This window comes from Misgurnus anguillicaudatus, chromosome 7 (assembly GCF_027580225.2).
Source record: "Misgurnus anguillicaudatus chromosome 7, ASM2758022v2, whole genome shotgun sequence".
NCBI lineage: Eukaryota > Metazoa > Chordata > Actinopteri > Cypriniformes > Cobitidae > Misgurnus > Misgurnus anguillicaudatus.
In genome coordinates this window covers 13,407,727-13,432,500 of record NC_073343.2, presented here as the reverse complement: position 1 = coordinate 13,432,500, position 24,774 = coordinate 13,407,727, and the positions used below count along the sequence as shown (strand labels likewise).

General features: G+C 38.9%; 1 protein-coding gene across 1 annotated transcript in view; it reads right to left on the bottom strand.

The window, feature by feature from the left end:
* Window positions 1-11,198, bottom strand: part of hmgcl (3-hydroxy-3-methylglutaryl-CoA lyase) — a 75,744-nt gene extending 64,546 nt beyond the window's left edge. The window contains exons 1-2 of the mRNA XM_055172776.2: window positions 11,057-11,198; window positions 10,869-10,952 (exon numbers count right to left, since the gene is read on the bottom strand). Coding sequence (XP_055028751.1) covers window positions 10,869-10,952; window positions 11,057-11,158 — 186 coding nt within the window. The 5' untranslated portion in view covers window positions 11,159-11,198. The remainder of the gene's footprint in view (window positions 1-10,868; window positions 10,953-11,056) is intronic.
* Window positions 11,199-24,774: the final 13,576 nt, after the last annotated feature.

The window sequence follows — 24,774 nt, the reverse complement described above, 5'->3', positions numbered from 1 at the left end:
GGGCAGTACAAATTAAGCCATAAAACGAATTTGAGTGCAGGCGTGGCTATTCTTTTTGCACCTGATTTAAAAGTTACTATTTTGAGTACAGAAGAACCAATGAATGGCCGTCTTTTTGTTGTTAAAGCAGACATTGATGGGGATATTTATTATTTTATCAATGTGTATGCACCAAATGTAGGGTTTGAAAGATTAATGTTTTTTAGTGTGTTAAGTAATGTTTTTAAAAAATGTTTTAATGATGGAAATGTTATAGTCGGGGGAGATTGGAACTGTACAGAGAATTTTTCTGTTGATCGAAATACCGAGGAGCCTCATATTCAGTCCTCATCTTGTTTATCAAAGTTAATAAAGGCAACAGATCTTTTGGATATATGGAGGGTAAAAAACCCTGATGTGAGGCAATATACATGGATCAAGGTGAATGATAATAGAATTACTGCTGCTCGTTTGGACAGAATTTATGTATCTAAACAGTTGAGCAGTCAAATTATTGATGCTTCTATCACACCAGTGGGTTTTACAGACCATAATTTGATTTCGATTGTAATAAGTAAATGTCAGAGTTCAAATAGGTCGTCTTTTTGGCATTTTAATATTAGATTGCTTAAGGATAAAGAGTTTTGCAAGAATTTTGAAATTTTTTGGCAACAGTGGAAAAGAAAAAAAAGCAGTTTTGAAAACTTAAGACAGTGGTGGGATATAGGAAAAGTAAATATAAAAATGTTTTGTCTGCAATACACTGCTAATTCTACCAATGTGCTGAAAGAAACAATTGAGTCTGTTGAAAATGAGATATCATCAATAGAAGCAGAACTAATTAATAGATATGACCCTAGTTTAAGTAGCAAGTTACAGAGGAAAAAAATGGTTTTGGGATCTTTTTTAAATGAGAGAGTTAAAGGGGCCTTGGTAAGGTCTCGGTTTATTTCTGTTGCAGAAATGGATGCTCCAAGTGCATATTTTTTTAATTTAGAGCGTAAAGTGGCAAAGCACAAACAGATGGCTTGTTTACGTCTTCCTGATGGAAGGATGACATACAATACAAAAGATATGCGTCGTCATGCTGTGGATTTCTATTCAAATCTGTACACTGCTGAGCATTGTGATGTAAATTGTTCTGCAACATTGTTTAAAGATCTACCTCAAATAGACTCTGATTCAAAGACTGCTTTGGACTTGTCTTTATCCTACCAAGAAATAACTGCTGCCTTGGGTCAACTTAATTCAGGAAAAGCTCCAGGCATGGACGGTTTGCCACCTGAATTTTATAAACATTTTTGGCATTGCATTGGACAGGATCTTTTTGAAGTATTTTGTGTTTGTAACAAAGATGGTATGTTGCCTGTATCCTGTCAACGGGCTGTTTTGTCATTGCTGCCTAAAAAAGGGGATCTGTCTTTTTTGAAGAACTGGAGACCGGTCGCTCTTTTGACGACTGAATATAAAATATTATCCAAATGCCTTGCAAATAGGCTTAAAAAGTATCTCCATCAAATTGTACATAGTGATCAAACATATTGTATTCCAGAAAGGACAATATCGGACAATCTGTTTTTGATACGGGATGTTTTAGACATTTGTAGAGCTTCTAAAATAGAAATTGGTTTAATCTCCCTAGACCAAGAGAAAGCGTTCGATCGTGTTGATCACAATTATATTTTTAATGTTTTGAAAGTGTTTGGTTTTGGGGAGGGTTTTTTAAAATGGGTGAAATTGTTGTATACAGGGGCTTCTTGTATTGTTAAGGTGGGGGGTGGTTTGAGTCGTCCCATGTCTGTAACAAGGGGCATAAGACAGGGGTGTCATTTATCAGGACAGCTATATAGTATAGCAATTGAACCCTTTCTTTGTCAAATACGAGAAAAAATGTCTGGCTTGGATATACCTGCTATTGTTAAGAATTCAAGAACAGTTTTAAGTGCTTATGCTGATGATATTACCGTGTTTGTTAAAAACACACAAGATGTCAAGGTTTTGTCTGATGCACTTTATATTTATGAGAAGGCTTCAACAGCCAAGGTTAACTGGGACAAAAGTGAAGCACTCTGGGTTGGTCAAAGTATTTCAGAGAATCTCCCAAAATTACCTAGAGACCTTAAATGGAAATTAGATGGTCTTAAAATTTTAGGCCTTTTTTTGGTTCAAATGAGTTTCAAAAATTAAATTGGGAGGGTATAGAGGAAAGAGTATGCACTCGATTGTCTAGATGGAAATGGTTGCTACCCCAGCTGTTCTACAGGGGAAGAGTGTTGGTTGCCAATAATTTGGTGGCATCTACTCTGTGGCATAAATTTAATGTGCTGCAACCACCAGCAGGGCTAGTTCAAACGATCCAAAGGCACTTGGTGAACTTTTTCTGGTCTGGATGCCATTGGGTGCAAGCTGCAGTACTGTATCTTCCTGTACAAGAAGGGGGACAGGGTCTAGTGGACCTCAAGGCAAGACTCATGACTTTCCGATTACAAGCTGCTCAAAAGCTGCTATATAACGGCAATTGTGCTTGGATGGATACTGCGATAGCCCTTTTGCGGAGGGCAGGTGGAATGGGACTTGATAAACATTTATTTCTTATGGACTGACAAGAGTCTGAGTTGGTAGATCTTACTCCTTTCTATAGATCTATGCTTGAAGCTTGGAAAGTTTTCAATGTGTCAAGATCACTTGATCTGGAAGCAGGGCCTTGGCTGTTGGAAGAACCTTTGTTTTTCAACCCACTCCTGCCTTCAAGATTTCTATCATCTGCATGCTTACGTTCAAGGATGCTGGCAGCTGGATATGTGAAGCTGGGTCATATATTGAGTAGCAGCGTGGAAGTTATAAGCCAAAGGACTAAAGTGAAATCCAAGAGAATGATAAAGCAGCTCCTCACAGATATACGGGGAGTTTTCGTAGAGGAGTACAGAGACTTTCTGGATAAAACAACGATGATCCATGAGTGGACAGAAGAGTATGAGTACGTTTTTCCCTCACTTACAGTCAGTGCAGCTGCGGAGAATTGGGAAGAAGATGAGCACTGTCTGCTGACATTTAAAATCCCTGAATTGGACTGTTTTGAGTCAACTGGAAAAAAGGCTTTGTACTGGACTTGTTCAAAAGTGTCAAATGCCCGGACTTTGACTGGTGTGTCTGTTGCAAAATGGACAGATTTTCTTGGACCTGACTCTTCCCCTAAAGGATGCTGACGTGCTCTGTACAAGTGTCCGATTAATAAACGGACAGGTGATCTCCAGTGGAGAATTGTACATGGAGCAATGGCTACGAACAGATATGTGGCGCATCTCAATCCTAACATAGGGGTGGGTTGTCCTTTTTGTTTGGAGGTAGAGTCAGTGGTCCACTTATTCGTGCAGTGTTCACGTTTAGGGGATCTTTTTTGTCTTCTAAACAATTGGTTTTCGTCTCTGGGTGAAGGTTTTACAATTGAATTGTTTGTTTATGGGCCCAGGTACTCTGTTCAAAGGAAAAAGACATTGGTTCTAATTAATTTTTTGTCAGGTACAGCAAAATTGGCAATTTGGAAAACACGGAAAAAAAAACTTTTAGGGCAGGAAGCAACAAGTGTTGTCCCCATGTTTTTGGGACTGGTGGCATCTCGACTGAAAGTAGAGTTTGTTGATGGACTGTCTATTGAAATTCGAAGAAATATGGGGTATTAATGAAGTACTGTGCACTTTTTGTAAAAGAAATGAGTTGGTTTTGACTTTTTAAACATATATGTGAAGAAGAAAAAAAGATAAAGTGTGTGTAATTTATGATTAAATTGTTAAAATAAAAGAGCATTAAACTCTCTCTCTCTCTCTCTCTCTCTCTCTCTCTCTCTCTCTCTCTCGCGCTCTCTCTCTCTCTCTCGCGCTCTCTCTCTCTCTCTCTCTCGCGCTCTCTCTCTCTCTCTCTCTCTCGCGCTCTCTCTCTCTCTCTCTCTCGCGCTCTCGCTTACAGAAATTCGTAAAGTGATTTTTTTTTACCTGGGCGGGTCGCAATTTACCTGGGCGCACCGCCCAAGTAGAGCCTATGTATGGGAAACACTGCGTCTCGTGTGTGTGCAGCCATGCCTTGTTCACAAACAGCTTTAGTAAACGATGGCGGGGTCGCGCGAATTACGCAGCCAGTAAAACAGCGCGACGGGCTTATGTCTCACGGTACACTGTCCGTGCAAAGATTAGGCTCATTTCATGTGATTAATGAGTGATGATGAGTTTTTTTTGCGTGACAGAGAGAGAGAAGAGCCGCGCGTGCACGCTTTCTGTCTCCCTGCTTTTATTACTCAAAACAAAACTGACTCGATGGCGAAAGGGCGGAAGACAAAATCATATCCACCGAGGAAATGTTTTTTGTGTTGTTACAGTAAGACTTTGTTTACAGTTTTGCGCTGCTCAGCCTGGATTAGAAAACACAGCGCGTCCGATTCGCGAACTGACTCCTTTGAACGGATTAGTTTGAATGAACGGTTGAAACAACAGATCTGTCCCAACACTACACTCACAAGACGTCACTGTCAGCACAGTCAGTCACTTATAGCGCCTCAGAAATGAGAATGTAAATGTGTTTAGAAAGATTTGCCTTAAATAACAGTCTCAACTAAAAAACATAGACATTTACTATGTTAACTTTATGATGAATAAATCATTTATCAGGTCTAACAAATAAGGATTTTATCCTACAAAGCAATAAAAGCCATTGTAAAAAACTGATCAAAGATGATGACAGCAGTGTGTCAGGTAATATCTGTGTCTGATAAATGCATGGTGCAGAGGAGGTTGTAAAACTCTTCAGAAAGACCAGTCATATATTTTTAAATACTTTGACTTAAATAGTGACATTTTTGCATTTAAAATATCTGCTAATAATGAGAACATTTTGATTATTATGTACATATAGAAAATCGGCCAAACATATCGGCCGCCCTGATTTCTAAATATCGGCATCGGCTAGAGAAAAAGCCATATCGGTCGACCTCTAATCATTAACCCATTTTGTTTTTAGCCTAACTCATATAAATGTCAAATATTTTAAAAACAAGTAAATAGTCAGTTATTAAAATAATAATAATAATAATAATAATACCTTACATTTATATAGCGCTTTTCTCAGTACTCAAAGCGCTTTACATATGAACGGGTGAATCTCCTCAACCACCACCAATGTGCAGCATCAACCTGGATGATGCGACAGCAGCCATATTGCACCAGAACGCCCACGACACACCAGCTTATTAGTGGAGAGGAGATAGAGTGATATAGCCAATTAGTATGAGGGATGATTAGTAGGCCAATGGGCAAGTTTGGCCAGGATGCCGGGGCACACCCCTACTCTTTTCGAAGGACATCCTGGGATTTTTAATGACCACAGAGAGTCAGGACCTCGGTTTAACGTCTCATCCGAAGGACGGGATAATCAAATCAAAATAATCAAATTATGAGCAATAAGCACAAATAAATGCAATAGAACAAACATACAAATGAAATAAACAGTAATGTTCATGTTTTTAAGTTGGTCTGTAGTTTTCAGGTAGAGAATAGAAATTGAATAAAGTAATCAGCTAATACTGCATAGCAGTGGAGAACCTTCAGGGCCTTCTATGCCTTCAGAGAAGGCCTAAAAATATTTTTATAATAATAATAATAATAATAATAATAATAATAATAATAATAATAATAATAATAATAATAATTACACAATAAAGTATTCAATATAAATGTTTATAAATTTAAATTTCAATATAATTTTTTTTAATTTATATTATATTTCTATTTCTTTTAATACAATACATGTAATATATTTTCTCTCATCTGTGTTCTAACGTTAAGCTTACTACCAAGTGAATGTCATGAAAACAAGTTATCCAATCAGAATCGTCTGTCTCTATTAAGGCCCGGTTAGCTGGCTCATTCATTGGTTAGGACTTCACAAATCCCAGGGAAGGCCAAGCTATGCGTTTTGGTGTAGAGAGTGATGGGCAAATCGACCAATCACACTTTGATTGTAAGTAGGCGGGTATAGACCAACTCTAGAACTTTAAAAAAGGTTAAGAAAGTGGAAAGGCATTTCAAGACTGAAAATTATCAGCGATATCCATGGATGACAGGCTATAGAAAACAAACAGGCTGTACTGCTGGAGTTGTTTACTTTTTACAACTGACAAGTCATCCACCCTGGGTCAGTGGCGGATTTGTCAGCCTTAAAAATCTGACAAAGTCAGCCCACCGACATCAAGACTCTGCAGCACACCTGCAAGCAACAGTCAGTTTGAAAACTTTTGGGGACACAAGAGTCGACCTTCAGCTAGATGAGCAGCGCCGTAATCATACTACAGCCCACAACAAGGTCAGGCACAACAGAGAGATCCTGAAACGTCTTATCGATGTCGTCACATTTCTGGGAAGGCAAGAATTCGCATTTCGAGGACATGATAAGAGTGAAGATTTGGAAAACGAGTTTTTGGCAGGTTATGACAGCCCTCTGCGCTGTCATCTGGATTCGGCCACTGTTTTCATCGGCACTTCCAGCTAAATTCAGATTGACCTGATTAAATCGGTGGCAGACGTAATGACCGAAGTAATGAGGGAGGTGAGGAACACGCCGTTTGTCTCTGTTATGGTAGACGACACAACTGACGAAAGTAACACTGCTCAGATGTCCTATGTCCTGCGTTACACAACTGACGGTGGTGTAAAGGAGCGCTTTTTCCAGTTTGGTGATGTCAGTGGTGGTAAGCGTGCAGAAGTCATAGCTGGTCAAGTTTTGGAGTTTTTGGAAGACTGGGCCTGTACCAATAAGGTAATTGCCCAGTGTTACGATGGAGCTGCAGTCATGGTCTCTGGACTGAATGGGGTCCAAGCTAAAATAAAGCAAAAAAATAACTATCTATGAGGACACTGTGCGCGAAGTCTGGGTTCCCAGCGGGCACAGGGCACGGAGAGTTGGAGATGTATGCGCAGCGTTACAGCAGCTGCACAAAGAAATCCTGGACAACATTCTAACTCAGCCGAAGAACAGGTTCAAAGATTATGAAAAACTCATGTTCCTTGCCCTTCTGGAGATGGTCATGTACAACATGGCAAACTTTGAGGCAAGGAGCCCATCAGACCTGCTGCACTTTCTGACTCTTAAAGAGCTGACTGAGAGCATGCCGCAACTGCATCACCTCACCTGCCTGGTGCTGACTATCCCCATGTCCACCTCCTCCGTGGAGCGGTCTTTTTAACATCATATTCTCTTCATGGAAATCACTAAAATATTTTCGTTCTCACATATTAAAGTTAACTTACTAAATGAAGAAAGTAAAAAAGAAATTGCTAGAATAATGTTAGACTTAATACTAACGAAATAAAAAATAAACATTTAATTAACTTTATGTTAACAGATCTTACCACTGCATTTTAGTTGCCTAGTTCATTATTACAACCAAAAGCTTTTAACATAATTTCCCCAACATAGACGTGTCAAATCGATCGGAAATCACTCATATATTCATATATATTCCTTCTCACAAATTTAAGTTACTAAATGAATAAACGCCGGAGATAGATTTTGGTAGCCCGACAAGAATTCGCAATAGCCCCAAGACGTCGGAGGTGTACTGAGAACACAGGGTGCTACATTTCTCCTGCTACATTTATCATTTTGCTCAAGTTATAGTGAACTACAAACAATCTTCTAACTACTAAGCTAGCTATCGGATGCGTTGTGTCGTGCTAGCGGAAGCCGGTTGACAAAATGCGGAAGAGCGAAGAATTTAAAAAGGGGCGGAATAAGGTGAATAGACGGTTTCATCGGATGCACGTGAGCTGATGCGATACACGTCTGGATCCGAACTTTACTTCCGGTTTCGTTTTTTTTAATGGTCTGACTAGTATATCTTGAACAAATGCCTCGTCGAAAATAACAAATGTTTTGGTTTCCTAGGTAATCTATGTGTTGTTGTTTTGCTTGTTATAAATAAACTACGTTTAAAGAACTTTGTTGTTATTTATTCTTAGCGGAGTTACCGGAAGTTACATGCGGGCCGCGACAGCCGATTGTTTGTGTTGTTACTGCTGAAACCGTCTATAGATGAAAATCAGTCATGCCACCATCTTGAGGACCTACTGAGTACCAGTAGGCTACTGACAAGCATTGGCTGGCTTGCTACGATTTACGGATTTCTTATCTTTTACTGTCTATGATTCTTACGGATACAATAAAGGGCTACGAAAGACAAAATGTCGCACCTTGACTGTCATAAAAAGAAACGCTACTTAAAAAAATATCTTGGTTAGGGTGTGAACAGGGTTTCATATTTTATACTGCCATTGCTTAGCGGACCCCCACCTGCTGTTAGCATTCCATTGACTCCCATTCATTTTGGCGTCAGTGATGACAGCGAATAACTTTACATCTGAGGCGTTTAAAGACTCCATTTGTCCATTAATTATTTCTAAAGAAACGAAAATGTATAAAAGGCTCCATTACCATGTATCTTACGTTATGGCCCAGTAGAAGCAGTTTTTGTAAAAATATGATTGCATCATAACCTCTGTGTCGCACATTAGAGAAATTAGCATATGGACAGGAGGAGAAGCTCAAGGGCAATCTTTTACTGTCTACGAGGCAATCAGGTGTACGTGGAGGCATAACGTCAAGGGAAATTATTAATCAGAATACTTAACAAAATTTGCTCCTGTTTACGCTCGCCATCTCTGCAAGATTCGGTGGGTGATTCAGATTTTTTGTGGCACGTCTATTAGAAGACTTACAATTGTCAGACAGGTTGCTCACATGACATATACGTCATTAAGCTCAGTTTGAGTCTGCGAAGTACGCTCGACCCCCAGGAGTGCGTGCTTCTAATTGACTTCACTTCTCTCTGTTGAATCCAGTGGGGTCGCTGTGTCCATTTCTTTTATTGTCTATGGGTGTGATGCCTACTCAATCCCTGATGCGTTCTTCCAGCCGCTGTCTGCTGCTACCGAACCACCACTATTTTACAAGATAAGGCGGCACGACACAACATGAAACTTTGCTCAAGTATCACCTGGAACTCTACACATGAAAGCGAGCAAGCGAGAACATTGCTTGTTTACACAGCTATCCATCTTTACTCTCCTCCCTCCTACGTCGCATTCGGAGATAGATACATCTTGACTGGGAAGATGGGGTGAGCGGACGCCAAATCAACCAAAGTCAGTTGTTCAACACCTTTTTTTAGTAAACTCTGTGTACACAAACAATGTTCTCAATGCTCGAGTTCACGTGTAGAGACACAGGTGATACTTCAAGCAAAGTATCATGTTGTGTCGAGCGTTGTAAGAAATAGCAATTTTGATGCTCACAACATATTGAAGGCATAGCTTCTAGTTCTTTTGCGACCACTTCAGGTACTCAAAATGGCGGAAGACCCTGCTGAAAAAACAATAAAACCATTACAGAAAATTCTAATGGTTTATTGGTTTTAATGGAATATGGCCCAAAACACACAGTACAGTGTATTGGTTCTAATGGAATATGTATTGGTTCTAATGGAATATGGCCCAAAACACAATACAGTCTAGTTAGGGTGACCAGACGTCCCGAAAAATTCGGGACAGTCCCGAAATCTAAGCTGCTGTCCCGAATCCCGAATCCTGCTCTAATTGTCCCGAAAATCATACTTAAGCTAAATCTTAATCCGATCCCGCTTTAATTTCCCCGAAAATTATACTAAAGCAAAATCTTGAGTAGTAGTTGTCTGATAAAACATGAGCGAGGAGGTTGAGTCATCCTGCAGCCAGCCCCAGCCGGCTGTCCATTGGCCGCAGCCAGCCCCCGCCGGGTGCCCATTGGCTGCAGCCAGCCGCCGCCGGCTGCTCATTGGCTGCAGCATCTTGTTTTCATACTGTAGGCTCTCATTGTGCTGGCAGCAGTTAAAACCTCCGCGAAATATGCTGACGTTGTATTGTTTCTATTAATGTATCTTATTCATCTATATGCACAAAGACAATAGGACCTTTTTGTTTTATAGAGTTGATTAAGAGAGCGAAAGTTGCAGCAACCGCGAGAACAGTTGAAAGTGCAGGCAGTGACAGTCAGTCACGTGAAGGAGTCAGATTGGTCGAGGGCAGGCAAGGCACTTTGTTAAAAAAATACTTCTATAACGTTACGTATTATATAAAGTTATACGCATATGTACTTATATTAATAAAAATATGATTAGTTCAGTAACTTCAGTTTGAAATTCCTTATTTTTATTATAAAATAAAGAAAACTATTATTGTATGAATTATTATTGTATAAAGTATAAAATACTATACGTATTATATCAATTTATTTATATGCATATCTACTTATATTAATATGATTGATTCAGTTTGAAATTCATTGTCTTTTATTATTAAATAAAATTAATAAATAAAACTATTATTGGATGAATAATAATATTACGTCTGCACCCCAACCCCCCTCCCCCCCGTCCCGAATTTCAGCCAATCTCATCTGGTCACCCTAAGTCTAGTGGTTTTAATGGTAAAAGCTAGTTCCTATTGGTATTTTAATGGAAACCATTAGAATTTTCTGTAATGGTTTCATTGTTTTTATCAGCAGGGACAAGTGAGTGATGTCAGCTGATATTCATGTTTACAGAAAATACGTTATGTAACAACTAGACAACTGCAAAGACAGCAAGTTTGGGTATTTAGACGCGAGTAGTCGGGATAAACAATCCAAACGAAACAACTGCCATAACTCTTGTATTATTTTTTTATTAAAAAACACCGAGATGGCATTGTTGAGAATCGACCCATCACTGCCAAACAAAATATCACGTGTTGTGTATTTTCTTACACCCCTAGTCACAAAAGCCAAACAAGTTAATAAGGACTTTAAGGCAAACTGGACACAGAACTCTTTACCTTCTCATTCTGCAGCCCATCTCGGGGTCCAACCTCCACAATCTTCACTCTCTCTGGCAGTGTCTGAGTCGCAGACAGACTTGCCTGTTAAAGCAGCGCAAACAGACACGCAAGCATATAAACAACAAAAGTAACATAACGTGACTGCACGTTCACGCAAACTATCATGACATTTTTGCTGAACTTACGGCTCTGAGCGCGGCGGTGGCGGCAACTAAACGCAGAGCGGGCTGTTGAACACGAACAGAAGCAAACTTACTAGAACCAACTTTCATCATGACAGCAGCCATCTTTACACGCTCCCTTTAGCATGACGTCAGGCCATCTGATATTGTAAGTCTCGCGATAACACACGTCAAAACCCCCCTTTTTTATCCAGACAATTTTTTTTTTCAAAACTTTATTTAACAAAGTCAGTTTACAACCAAAAAGGCTTGGTACAAAACAAATAATTTTCTACACAGCAGACAAGCATCAAGCATGGTACAAAAATGTAAACATTAAATAAAAGGACACACGACAAAAAATAAAATAAATAATAAATAAAAATAAATAAAAATAAGACACTAGGGGTTTTCTGTAAGATTAAGGGTTTCTACCAGATAACACAGATTCATGGCAGATTTTTTCTTCATTAATTTTAATGAAGAGAAATAATTACACAATTCCTTATGAAATATTAAAACCTTGGAATTGTTCTCTGAAATCTGTTTTTATGTATGAAAAATTTCCCAGGAATAATAAGTGAATTGATTGCCAAGTCATGTGTTCCATCTTTCACAAAAATACCAAATAATACATTTTCTTTATTTAATACAGGTAAGTCTTCAAATTTAGGAAACAACCAATAATGAAAGTCCTCCCAAAAGGCACAGGCATAAATACAGTCAAAGAAAATATGATCTGTTGTCTCAATTTGATCAGTACAAAAAGAACAATTGTTAACCTCAAGCCCAAATCGCGAATTTAAAAATTCTCTGGAGGGATATATTCCATTGATAATTTTAAACTGAACCTCCTTAGCTTTTGGTGCAAGTGGAAATTTAAAGTATTTCGTTCTCAAAATTTTAATTTCAGTTTTGGAAAAGTACTTAAAGTACTGTTTACTCAAATAAAAAGGATATAATTCTTTGACAAAAGCATCCCGAATAATAGTGTTTGGTAAAATCAGGTTAGTGAGAGAAACTCCATTTACCAAAAGCTTAGGAAGGACAGGGGTTACATCGCTTTGAGAAAGGGTTTGAGACATCTGAAATATAGATAGTGGAATAGCATTAATCATATTATCGTATAGTTTCTTATCATATAAATTATACTTTGAACAAAAAGTTTCAAAAGACATAACACCACTATTATCGAGGATATGCATCAACGACCATATACCTTTCTCCCACCAACTTTTATAGAAAATAGACTTGTTTCTAAATACCACATATCTACAATTCCACAGAGGGACATTATGGGGACTGAAATTATGCTTATAAATCAATTTCCAATAAAGTAAAACCTGTTGATGGAACACTGACAATTTAACAGGGAGTTTTTTAAGGTCATAATCACATCTAAGAAGTAAATTAATACCTCCTAATTTCAAAAAGACTTGGCTAGGGATATAAAACCAAAAACTATTTTCATTTTTCAAAAAGGATCTTAACCAATTGGTCTTAATGGTGGCATTGATGCATTCAATGTCGATAGCTTTAAGTCCTCCTTCTTCAACGTCTTTAACCAAATTCCCTTTTCTAATGTAGTGTGTTTTACCTTTCCAGATAAAATTAAAGATCGCTTGGTTTATAGCTTTAATTTCATTCTTAGAGAACGGAAGTGAGTAAGCAGGGTAGACAAGTCTAGAGATACATTCCATTTTTGTTAGAAATATTCGACCAATAATAGAAATATCCCTTTGAGACCATAAATTCAAAAGAGATTTACACTTCACTAAATTATCACAGATATTAAGAGTACTAAGTGAATTATAATCCTTTGTAATGTGTATACCCAAATATTTTACAGTGTTTTTAATAGGAATATTGCAAAAGGATGAGTGAGGGGAATTATGAATAGGTAATAATTCACACTTTTTAAGATTTAGATTTAACCCAGATGCTTTAGAGAAAAGCTCTATAGTTTGAAGAATTTTTGGAACTTGGTTTATGTTTTTCATAAAAATGGTTGTGTCGTCAGCCAGTTGGCTAATGACTAAGGGTTTTCCTAATACTATCAATTTTTCAAAATCTAAATTTTTAATAAGAGTAGATAACATTTCTGCAGCGGCAATAAAGAGCAGGGGAGAGATAGGACAACCTTGTTTGATTCCTTTGTTAACTGAAAATCTTGGTGATGTTCCCATTGGTAGTATTACTGTACTATTAGTATCTTTATAAATTTATTTGACCACAGGGCTCTAGAGTGCGACCAATTTGGTCGCACATGCGACCTAATTTCTCAATGGTGCGACTTAAAAAAATATCAGGTCGCACTGGTGCGACCAGGAGTTCGAGGGAAAAAGCCATGGTCCAGATCTACGTGTGTGTATGTTTAAAAATGCGTGTGCGCTCCAGTCAGAGAGAGAGAGAGAGAGAGAGAGAGAGAGAGAGAGAGAGAGAGAGAGAGAGAGAGAGAGAGAGAGAGAGAGAGAGAGAGGTAAGTCCGTCAGATAAACAGAGTGGATGTGGCCGTGGATTATAAGAGAAGAGGAAAATAACGATTGACAACTTTTTCGTTAAGAATGTTAAGTTGCCTGATCCGTCCGAAGATCATAACCAATGCTCTGATATCAACCTCCCGTCACATCAGGTCCAAACCCGAAGAGGGAATTAGGTAATGAGCCTCTTACAATCGAGTCAGAGCCAAAGCATGATTCTTTTGAAGAAAATTATTTGAACGTAACCCCGAACAGCAATGTCGCGTGCCGTGCGTCAAATTTATAGAAAAAAGCCAGAAGTCAGGACCACTGTTTTCTTCATAATCTTACTTCCAAATCTAATCCAATAAACTTTTTGCTGTATCGCTATCACCGCCCTGCCAGACTGTCTTAAATAGAGAAATAAGTTAATTCCTTGATTTGCGTTGTTGATTCATTTATAAATAATTCCCCCAAGGGTTTAGTTTATGCGCAAAAAGCATTTAAATGAATAGAACATGATGATTACATCTTTCTTTTGTGAAAAAATAATAAAATAAATAAGCCTACATGAAATGTGTTTAACTTAAATATCAGCAAATTAACAAAACGAATTCAAAAGTAGCCTATAGCCTATATGAGTTTATTTATTGTGTGACGCGCTCCAAATCCGATGCAGCACAAAAAACTTTTTTATGCATATCTCATCACGCGTTTCATGCCATCACCGGCGCGGGTTTACGCATGGCAGCGAGAAAAATACATTAAACTTTAAACATTTAACATTCTACTTGAGTTTTTTTGGACATCTCTTTGGAATCACTGTAATCATATCATCAATTTAAAAAGTATAAATATGAGCGCAGCGCTTATGAGTGTTCAAACACTGCTGACCGTTCAGCTGTCAATCTTGCACAATCTGCCGACCCTCACAAAGTTTCACATTAAATGTTAATATATTTGTCCAGTCAAGGTCCTGTGCTTATTTCTGTCAATGTTCTGCATGAGGATCTTTAAAGGTTTCTACTAACTTCACGATTTGCGGTGCGGCCGGTCGCAGTGTTTATGTAAAACGGGCGGGTATGAAATAAATTGATGCTGATGTCGGATAACGGGTCAAGTGTTGTTTTAATCGCGCGGATGCGGGTTATCAAACAGGACTGTGCATGACTCGTATAAGGAAAATTATAAAATAGCCTACATGTTTATATTCTGTATTAAACCACCATGGGCGCTAAACTTGCGGTGTTAAAGGGACAGTTCACCCAAAAATGACAATTCTGTCATCATTAACTCTCCCTCATTTTGTTACAAACCTGTATAATTTTTTTTGTTCTGATAAACACGAAGTTGGTTACAAACATTCCTCAAAATATTTTCATTCATGTTCACCAGAACAAAGACATTTATACAGGTTTGTAACAACATGAGAGTGAGTAAATTATGACAGAATTTTCATTTTTGGGTGAACTATAAATCCGATGCGGTCAAAAATTAGGGTGCACCTAACTTTTGTGCTGGTGCACCTTAGAGAAAATGTTAGGCGCACCAGTGCAACCAGTGCAAAAAGTTAGTCTAGAGCCCTGGACCATATTAATAAAATTGTCACCTAAACCGAATAGTTCTAAAGTGCGAAACATAAATGTGTGTTCAATTGTGTCAAAAGCTTTAAAAAAATCTAAAAATAAAATAAAGCCATCATCTTCAATGAAATGACTATAATCCAGTAAATCAAGCACCAGACGTATATTATTATGAATAGAACGCCCTTTTAAGAAACCTGACTGTGTTTCTGAAATGATCTGTGAAATACCAGTTTTTAATCGGTTAGCATAAATGTGAGTTAAAATTTTGTAGTCATTATTAAGCAATGTTATGGGTCTAAGATTATCTATTAATTTTGGATTTTTCCCAGGTTTGGGGATGAGAGTAATAATTCCTTGCTTCATAGTTGTTGGTAAAATGTGTAATTCAGAAATTTCTTTTATCATGTGAAAAATTAGGTATTTTATATGCTCCCAGAAATGTCTATAGAAGTTACTTGTTAATCCATCTGAACCAGGTGATTTGTCTAGTGGTAAACATTTCATGGCTTTTTCAACTTCATCCATACTGATGTCTGCATCACACACATCTTTGAAACTCTCATCTATTTTGGGGATCCAATCCTTAATAATATAGCTGCAAGCAGCGATGGCGGGCCCTCGCACGTTTTTTTACCGCTACACGGTGCCTCCGAGAAAACGATGCACGGTGGGCAAGTGCATCAAGTGGATAAATATCGGTGGACTATTTATGTTGTTACTGACCCAATTAGGGACTGTAGGTAAAAGAAACCCCACATTTTGGACAAACGGGGGCACTGGTGAGCAACTTAAGAGGCACACCTATGTCTGACCTGTTTGTCAACACTTAACAGTTGACAACTCTGATGTGTGTGCCAAATTTGAAGTTAATCTAAGCATGCCAAGAGGCTTAAATATTCCTGAAATAATAGTAAACTTTGATGCATTGCCATGGCAACAGCGTTCGAGATGTCAAAAATCCCTTCGCAATTTATCATCTACAATGTCTCGGCATCATGTTGACCACGTTTGGTGTCAATCGCATGAATATCCTAGAAGGAGTATTGAAAAGTTCACTGCATGCAACTGAAGGGCTTAAATATGCCTTTAAAATGAAAGTAAAGTTTGACGCGTTGCCATGGGAACAACGTTCGAGATATCAAAAATCCCTTCGCAATTTGTCATCTACTATGTCTTGGCATCATGTTGACCACTTTTGGTGTCAATCGCATAAACATTCTAGGAGGAGTATTTAAAAGAACATCACATGGAACTGTCAAAAAATCAACCTTTGAGACTGTAACACTTCCTGGCGCCTGGTGGTGGCGCTATACCCGAGACTCACAATAGACATATCGATGCGATCGGAATCTTCAGACGAACAAACACCCCGCCTGTCATCACTATAAGACATTTTTTGCCTTAGATATTAGACACTTCCTGTTTCTCTGAATTCGCCATGACTTTGTCGCCTCGCCATGGCAGAACCGTTCGAGATATCAAAAATCCCTTCGCAATTTAGCAAGTACAATGTCTCGACATCATGATCACCACGTTTGGTGTCAATCCCATGAATTCCCTAGAAGGAGTATTCAAAAGTTCACCGCATGCATTTTTTAAACAATCCAAAATAGTCGACTTCCTGTTGGGCTGAGCTTAAATGTTAGAGTGCGAAAGTTGTTCGAGTCGATGAGACCTATATGCGTACCAACTCTCGTACATGTGCGTACATTTTTGCCCAATCTGTGCCCCAATGTTTGTTTTTGCATTGCAGGGGGCGCTACAGAGCTCCCGTGCCACGCCCGTGTTCCAGCCTTTGTCCGGTCCTAATGGCCGACGACTTTGATATCTGTGCCAAATTTCAAGAGTTTTCGAGTATGTTAAGGCACCCAAATTGCTCAAAATGTAAAAAAAATAATAATAAATATAGCTGCAAGCAGCAATGGCGGGCCCTCGCACGTTTTTTTTTACCGCTACACGGTGCGTCCGAGAAAACGATGCACGGTGGGCAAGGGCATCAAGTGGGTAAAATATCAGTGGGCTATTTAATGTTGTTTCTGAGCCATTTGGGGACTGTAGGTAAAAGAAACCCCACATTTTAGACAAACAGGTGCACTAGTGAGAGGGGGTGGTGTAGCTACAATATACAACAAAATTTTTAAAGTAAACCAAAAATCTGAACTAAAATTTAAATCATTTGAACTAATGTTGTTAAATATGGAAATAACTGATCGTAACCACAAACAGCTCTCTTTTGCCTTAGCTACAATCTATAGACCTCCGGGCCACCATGCAGATTTCCTTAAAGAAATAGCAGATTTTCTGTCTGAGCTTGTAGTCACTGTAGATAAAGCTCTTATCGTTGGTGATTTTAATATTCATGTGGATAACCATAAAGATGCATTAGGACGTGCGTTTATGGATGTTCTAAATTCTCTCAATATTAGACAAAACGTGACAGGGCCAACGCATACTCGTAAGCACACATTAGACTTAATTCTGTCACTCGGGCTTAATATTAATGACATCAAAATATCACCTCAGAGTGATGCAGTTTCTGACCATTACCTTGTGTCATACACTGTACTTCTAGATAGGATCACTCAATCCACAACATGCTACAGATTAGCCAGAACAATAATTTCCACCACTAAAGATAGCTTTATTAGCACTCTTCCAGACCTGTCCCAAATTAAACATGCATATAACTGTGATGATCTAGATATTGTAATAGAAAACCTAAACAATGTCTGTTCTAACACATTGGATGCCGTTGCTCTTATTCGAAAAAAGAGAATCAAAGAAAAGCCGCCAGCTCCATGGTATGATCATCACACCGCAGCTCTTAAAAAGGCAACTAGGAAAATGGAAAGAAATTATAGAAGCACAAAATTAGAAGTATGGCGTGCAGCATGGAAAGATAGTGTTAAACACTACAGACAGGCTATTAAAACCGCCAGATCTACCTATCTTAGCAAGCTTATAAATGAGAATCATAATAACCCTCGTTTCCTCTTTAGCACCGTTGCAAAACTGACTAGAAACAAAGAACAAACAGAAACCAATAGTAAACTCCAACACAATAGTAACGACTTCATGAACTTCTTTTCTAACAAAATTACGGCTATAAGGGAAAACATCGTAGCTACACAGGCAGCCACCACTCTACCCGTTAGTTCACTTAACACTAGACTACCACACGAACATCTTGATTCATTTAAACCTACTACAATAGAAGAGCTCTCTAAACTAGTAACGTCATCCAAATCATCGTCCTGTATATTAGACCCCGTTCCCACAAAACTACTTAAAGAGGTATTTCCTGTAGTGTCAACCCCGGTTCTAAATATCTTTAACTCATCGCTAGAAATAGGATACGTTCCAACATCTTTCAAACTAGCAGTTATTAAACCGCTGATTAAAAAACCACAGCTTGATCAGGGAGAGCTTAATAACTTTAGACCAATCTCAAATCTCCCTTTTCTTTCGAAAATATTAGAAAAGGTAGTGGCAAGCCAGTTACGCACATTTTTGACAAATAATAGTACATATGAAAAGTTCCAATCAGGATTCAGGCCCCACCATAGCACAGAGACAGCGTTGCTTAGAGTTACAAATGACCTCCTATTAACATCCGATCGTGGTGAAATCTCAATTCTTATATTATTAGACCTTAGTGCAGCCTTTGACACAATAGATCATACAATCTTACTCAATAGACTAGAAAACTATGTTGGTATCAGTGGTCAGGCGCTAGCATGGTTTAGGTCGTATCTAACCAATCGCTATCACTTTGTTTATGTAAACGAGGAAGAGTCATATCACTCCCTGGTTAAATACGGTGTACCGCAGGGATCGGTTTTAGGTCCTATCCTGTTCTCGTTATACATGTTACCTCTAGGAGACATTATCAGGAAACATAACATAAGTTTTCACTGCTATGCGGATGATACCCAGCTTTACATCTCCTCACATCCCAGCGAAACACACACGTTTTCTAAGCTAACAGACTGCCTTAGCGATGTTAGTGACTGGATGGCACATAACTTTCTTAAGCTGAACTCCAATAAGACAGAGATACTTATTATTGAACCGAATCGCTACAAACATAATATGTCAGATTACACGTTGCACATAGATGGCTGCACTGTGGTGCCATCTTCCACGGTAAGGAACTTAGGTGTGATGTTCGACAGCAACTTATCCTTCGATAATCATATCGCCAACGTCTGCCGTACAGCTTTCTTCCACCTTAGAAATATCTCGAAAATACGCCATATACTGTCTACATCTGACGCAGAGAAGCTTATCCATGCTTTTATGACCTCTAGAATAGACTATTGTAACTCGCTACTCGGGGGATGCCATGCAAATCAAGTAAACAAGCTTCAGCTAGTTCAAAACGCTTCCGCAAGGGTACTTACTCGATCTAAAAAGTACGACCACATAAGCCCAATTCTGGCATCTTTACACTGGCTACCAGTTAAATATCGCATACAATTTAAAATATCACTACTCACCTACAAAGCTTTAAATGGCCTAGCACCCTCATACCTTAGAGAATTACTATCAGAATACAATCCATCACTTTTGAGACTTTGCGTACACTACGGTCACAAAATTCTGGTCTCTTGATTATCCCTAGACTATCAAAAGTGTCTAAAAGTGGAAGGTCATTTTCCTACTTAGCCCCTAAGCTCTGGAATGATTTACCAACCGATGTCCGAGAATCAGACACAGTCGATAATTTTAAATCTAGACTCAAAACTTTTCTCTTCAACAAAGCATTCGCATAATTTGTCTAGTAAAAGTACTTAACTCGAAATAGTTATTTGTACCGAACAAAGCACTCGCGGTCATAAAACAGACCAACCAAATAAATAAATAAAAACCTTATCTTAACGTATAGTCGGATTGCGATTTTGGAACTTTCGTGTTCTTGTGAATAGTATGCCATACAAACCCGTTTGCCACTGAACCTGCATTAACGACGACAGTGGGGCATCCGGCCTTAGTCAAACGGGTTGGCACGTACGGTTGGGTTGGGCTTTTGGCGCTTTCTTTATATTGCGAATACTATGCCATACAGACCCGTTTGCCACTGAACCTGCATTAACGACGACAGTGGGGCTTCCAGCCTTAGTCAAACGGGTTGGCACGTATGGTCGGGTTGCGATTTTGGCGCTTTTTTGTGTCTTGTGAATAGTATGCCATACAGACCCGTTTGCCACTGAACCTGCATTAACGACGACAGTGGGGCCTCCAGCCTTAGTCAAACGGGTTGGCACGTATGGTCAGGTTGCGATGTTGGCGTTTTCTCATGATCTTGTAAATAGCATGCAATATAGACCCGTTTGCCACTGAACCTGCATTAACGACGACAGTGGGGTTACAGGCCTTAGTCAAACGGGTCGACAGGTTTCATTTTCTCTTTCTCTTAAAAATCAGAAGGTGACCCTTAGTTACCATATATACCGTCGCAGTGGGCCCCCAATTTGCAAAATCCTCAACTGTGGATAATATAATTATGCCGCAATAGTTAGTCTGTCTGAAACTAAGCTGATTAAACCACATCACTGTGTGACACTTGCATTACATGTGAACGGCCCCTACGCTAATATGATTTTGTTTTTCTCTCCCTGTCCTGTCCTCGACCCTGAGGACAATGGGACAAACAGACCCAGTTCCGGTAGATGTGAAAGTCGACTCACCTATGATCTACTGGTCGTCCATCACTGTGATGCCCAGCTGATGCCTGACCAACGACCACCGGCAGAACCCGCTTAAACCCCGCTTAATCTCCGCTTAATCTCCTTATCCGTTTATATGTGTTTATATACATATATATCTCCCAAGGGTTTTTCCCTCCTAGGACTTTTTATTTATTTTTTCCTCGGCTCAACAACCCGGGGTTTTTGTTTTTTTTTCTCCTAGGGGGTTTTTTACCCCGGGGAGGTAGCCTGCTTGGGCTTAATTTAGCTTCTTCTCCTAGATGTTACATTAGTAATACGCTCGTTCATAATGTCGAGTCATAGCCTCAGCAAATTTGACAGCTTATGCTATTGTGTATTATGTTGTGCTATCTGTCATTTTTCTGTGCTTTTACTGCTTCTATTAATGTAAAGCTGCTTTGAAACAATTGAGTATTGTGAAAAGCGCTATATAAATAAAATTGAACTGAATTGAATTGAATTGAACTTAAGAGACACGCCTATGTCTGACCTTTTTGTCAACACTTAACAGCCGAAAACTCTGATGTGTGCAGAGATGTATAGTAACGAAGTAGAACTACTTCACTACTGTACTTAAGTACTAAAAGGCAGAATCTGTACTCTACTGAAGTATTATTTTTTTCTCCTACTTCCACTTTTACTTCAGTACATATTTTCGATGAGTTTAATACTTTTACTCCAATACATTTTTTATGTGCTGCATAGTTACTCGTTACACTCAAATGTTACGAATCATTCCAAACCTACATTATCACTGCCTGAGCGGTGATACACATTAGAAACACACACAGATTGTGGTCTAAACCAATAGGAGATAGTGAAGAGCGGACCCCTCCCTCCCTCTCACTCACAAATATGAGCCGCGGTTGTGGACAAATGTAAAGTGAAGAGAGAACCAAAGTGCACGAGAGAGACCGATAGAGAGAGAGAATTCGCGAGAAAGGGCGAGTGTGCGCGAAAGAAGGAAACCTAAATACATTGAAACATCTTGTACCTTTACCTATTACCATTATATCGACTAATATTTTATTAATTCTGAATTTTCTATTGCCATATTAGTTAAATTAATCTGAACATTCCTGTCCTTGTACTCCTGCTACAGCCAAAGCAATTGTGAGTGTCCTTTAGCTTAAACATTTGAAATAATATAAACAATATTATATTCAAACTTTTGACTGTTTTCTTTAATAACTACATTACACAATACTTGTACTTTTACTTTCAGTACTTGAGTAGTATATTTTAAAATAAACTACTTGCAATACTTAAGTACAAAACATGTTTAATACTTCAGTACTTCCACTTAAGTGGTGTGCTCACTTTTTTGATAGAGCACTTGTACTTTTACTCAAGTCTGGGTCCCTAGTACTTTATACATCTCTGGATGTGTGTGCCAAATTTAAAGTTCAACTAAGCACGCCAAGAGCCTTAAACATGCCTGAAATTAAAGTAAAGTTTGACGCGTTGCCATGGGAACAGCGTTCGAGATGTCTAAAATTCCTTCGCAATTTATCATCTACAATGTCTCGGCATCATGTTGACCACTTCTGGTGTCAATCGCATGAATCCCATACGAGGAGTATTTAAAGGTTCACAGCATGTAACTGTCAGCCTTAAATATGTGTAAAAATGAAAGTAAAGTTTGATGCATTGCCATGGGAACAGCGTTTGAGATATCAAAAATCCCTTCGCAATTTATCATCTACAATGTCTCAGCATCATGTTGACCACTTCTCGTGTCAATCGCATGAAAATCCTAGAAGGAGTATTTAAAAGTTAACTGTATGCAACTGAAAGGCTTAAATATGCCTTTAAAATGAAAGTAAAGTTTGACAGGTTGCCATGGGAACAGCGTTTGAGATATCAAAAATCCCTTCGCAATTTATCATCTACAGTGTCTCGGCATCATGTTGACCACTTCTCGTGTCAATCGCATGAAAATCCTAGAAGGAGTATTTAAAAGTTAACTGTATAAAACTGAAAGGCCTAAATATGCCTTTAAAATGAAAGTAAAGTTTGACGCGTTGCCATGGGAATACCGTTTGAGATATCAAAAATCCCTTCGCAATTTATCATCTACAATGTCTCGGCATCATGGTGACCACTTTTGGTGTCAATCGTATGAAAATCCTAGAAGGAGTATTTAAAAGAACATTGCATGGAACTTTCAAAAAAATCCAGCTTTGTGACTGACACACTTCCTGGCGCCTGCTGGTGGCGCTATACCCGGGAGTCACAATAGGCACATCGATGCGATCGAAATCTTCAGATGAACAAACACCCCGCGTGTCATTACAATAAGACATTTTTTGCCTTAGATATTAGACACTTCCTGTTTCTCTGATTTCGCCACAACTTTGTCGGCTCGCCATGGCAGAACCGTTCGAGATATCAAAAATCCCTTCGCAATTTAGCAAGTCCAATGTCTCGACATCATGTTCACCACTTTTGGTGTCAATCGCATGATTCCTCTAGGAGGAGTATTCAAAAGTTCAACGCATGCATTTTTTAAACGATCCAAAATAGCTGACTTCCTGTTGGGCGGAGCTTAAATGTTAGAGGGCGAAAGTTGTTCGGGTCGATGAGATCTATATGCGTACCAACTCTCGTACATGTGCGTACATGTTTGCACGATCTGTGCATCAATGTTTTTTTTTGCATTACAGGGGGCGCTACAGAGCACCCGTGCCACGCCCGTGTTCCAGCCTTTGCCCGTTCGCAATGACGGACGACTCTGACGTCTGTGCCAAATTTCAAGAGTTTTCGAGTATGTTAAGGCACCCAAAATGCCCAAAAGTGTTAAAAAAAATAAAAAATAAAAATAAATATAGCTGCAAGCAGCGATGGCGGGCCCTCGCACGTTTTTTTACCGCTACACGGTGCCTCCGAGAAAACGATGCACGGTGGGCATGTGCATCAAGTGGGTAAATATCAGTGGACTATTTCATGTTGCTACTGATCCATTTAGGTACTGTAGGTAAAAGAAACCCCACATTTTAGACAAATGGGGGCGCTAGTGAGACACTAAATAGACACGCCTTTATCTGACGTTTTTGTCAACACTTAACAGCCGACAACTCTGATGTGTGTGCCAAATTTAAATTTAATCTAAGCACGCCAAGAGCCTTAAATATGCCTGAAATAAAAGTAAAGTTTGACGTGTTGCCATGGGAACAGCGTTCGAGATGTCAAAAATTCCTTCGCATTTTAGCATCTACAATGTCTCAGCATCATGTTGACCACTTCTGGTGTCAATAACATTATTTACCTAGAAGGAGTATTTAAAAGAACATCGCATGCAACTGTAATGCTTAAATAAGCCTTTAAAATGAAAGTAAAATTTGTCGCGTTGCCATAGGAACAACATTCGAGATATCAAAAATCCCTTCGCAATTTATCATCTACAATGTCTCAGCATCATGTTGACCACTTTTGGTGTCAATCGCATGAAAATCCTAGAAGGAGTATTTAAAAGTTCACTGCATGAAACTGTAAGGCTTAAATATGCCTTTAAAATGAAAGTAAAGTTTGACACGTTGCCATGGGAACAGCGTTCGAGATATCAAAAATCCCTTCGCAATTTATCATCTACAATGTCTCGTCATCATGTTGACCACTTTTGGTGTCAATTGCATGATTTTTCTAGAAGGAGTATTTAAAAGAACATTGCATGGAACTGTCAAAAAAATCCAGCTTTGTAACTGACACACTTCCTGCCGCCTGGTGGTGGCGCTATACCCGGGAGTCACAATAGGCGCATCGATGCGATCGGAATCTTCAGACGAACAAACACCCCGCATGGCATCACAATAAGATATTTTTTGCCATAGATATTAGACACTTCCTGTTTCTCTGATTTCGCCATGACTTTGCCGCTTCGCCATGGCAACACCGTTCGAGATATCAAAAATCCCTTCGCAATTTAGCAAGTCCAATGTCTTGACATCATGATCACCACTTTTGGTGTCATTTGCATGAATCCCCTA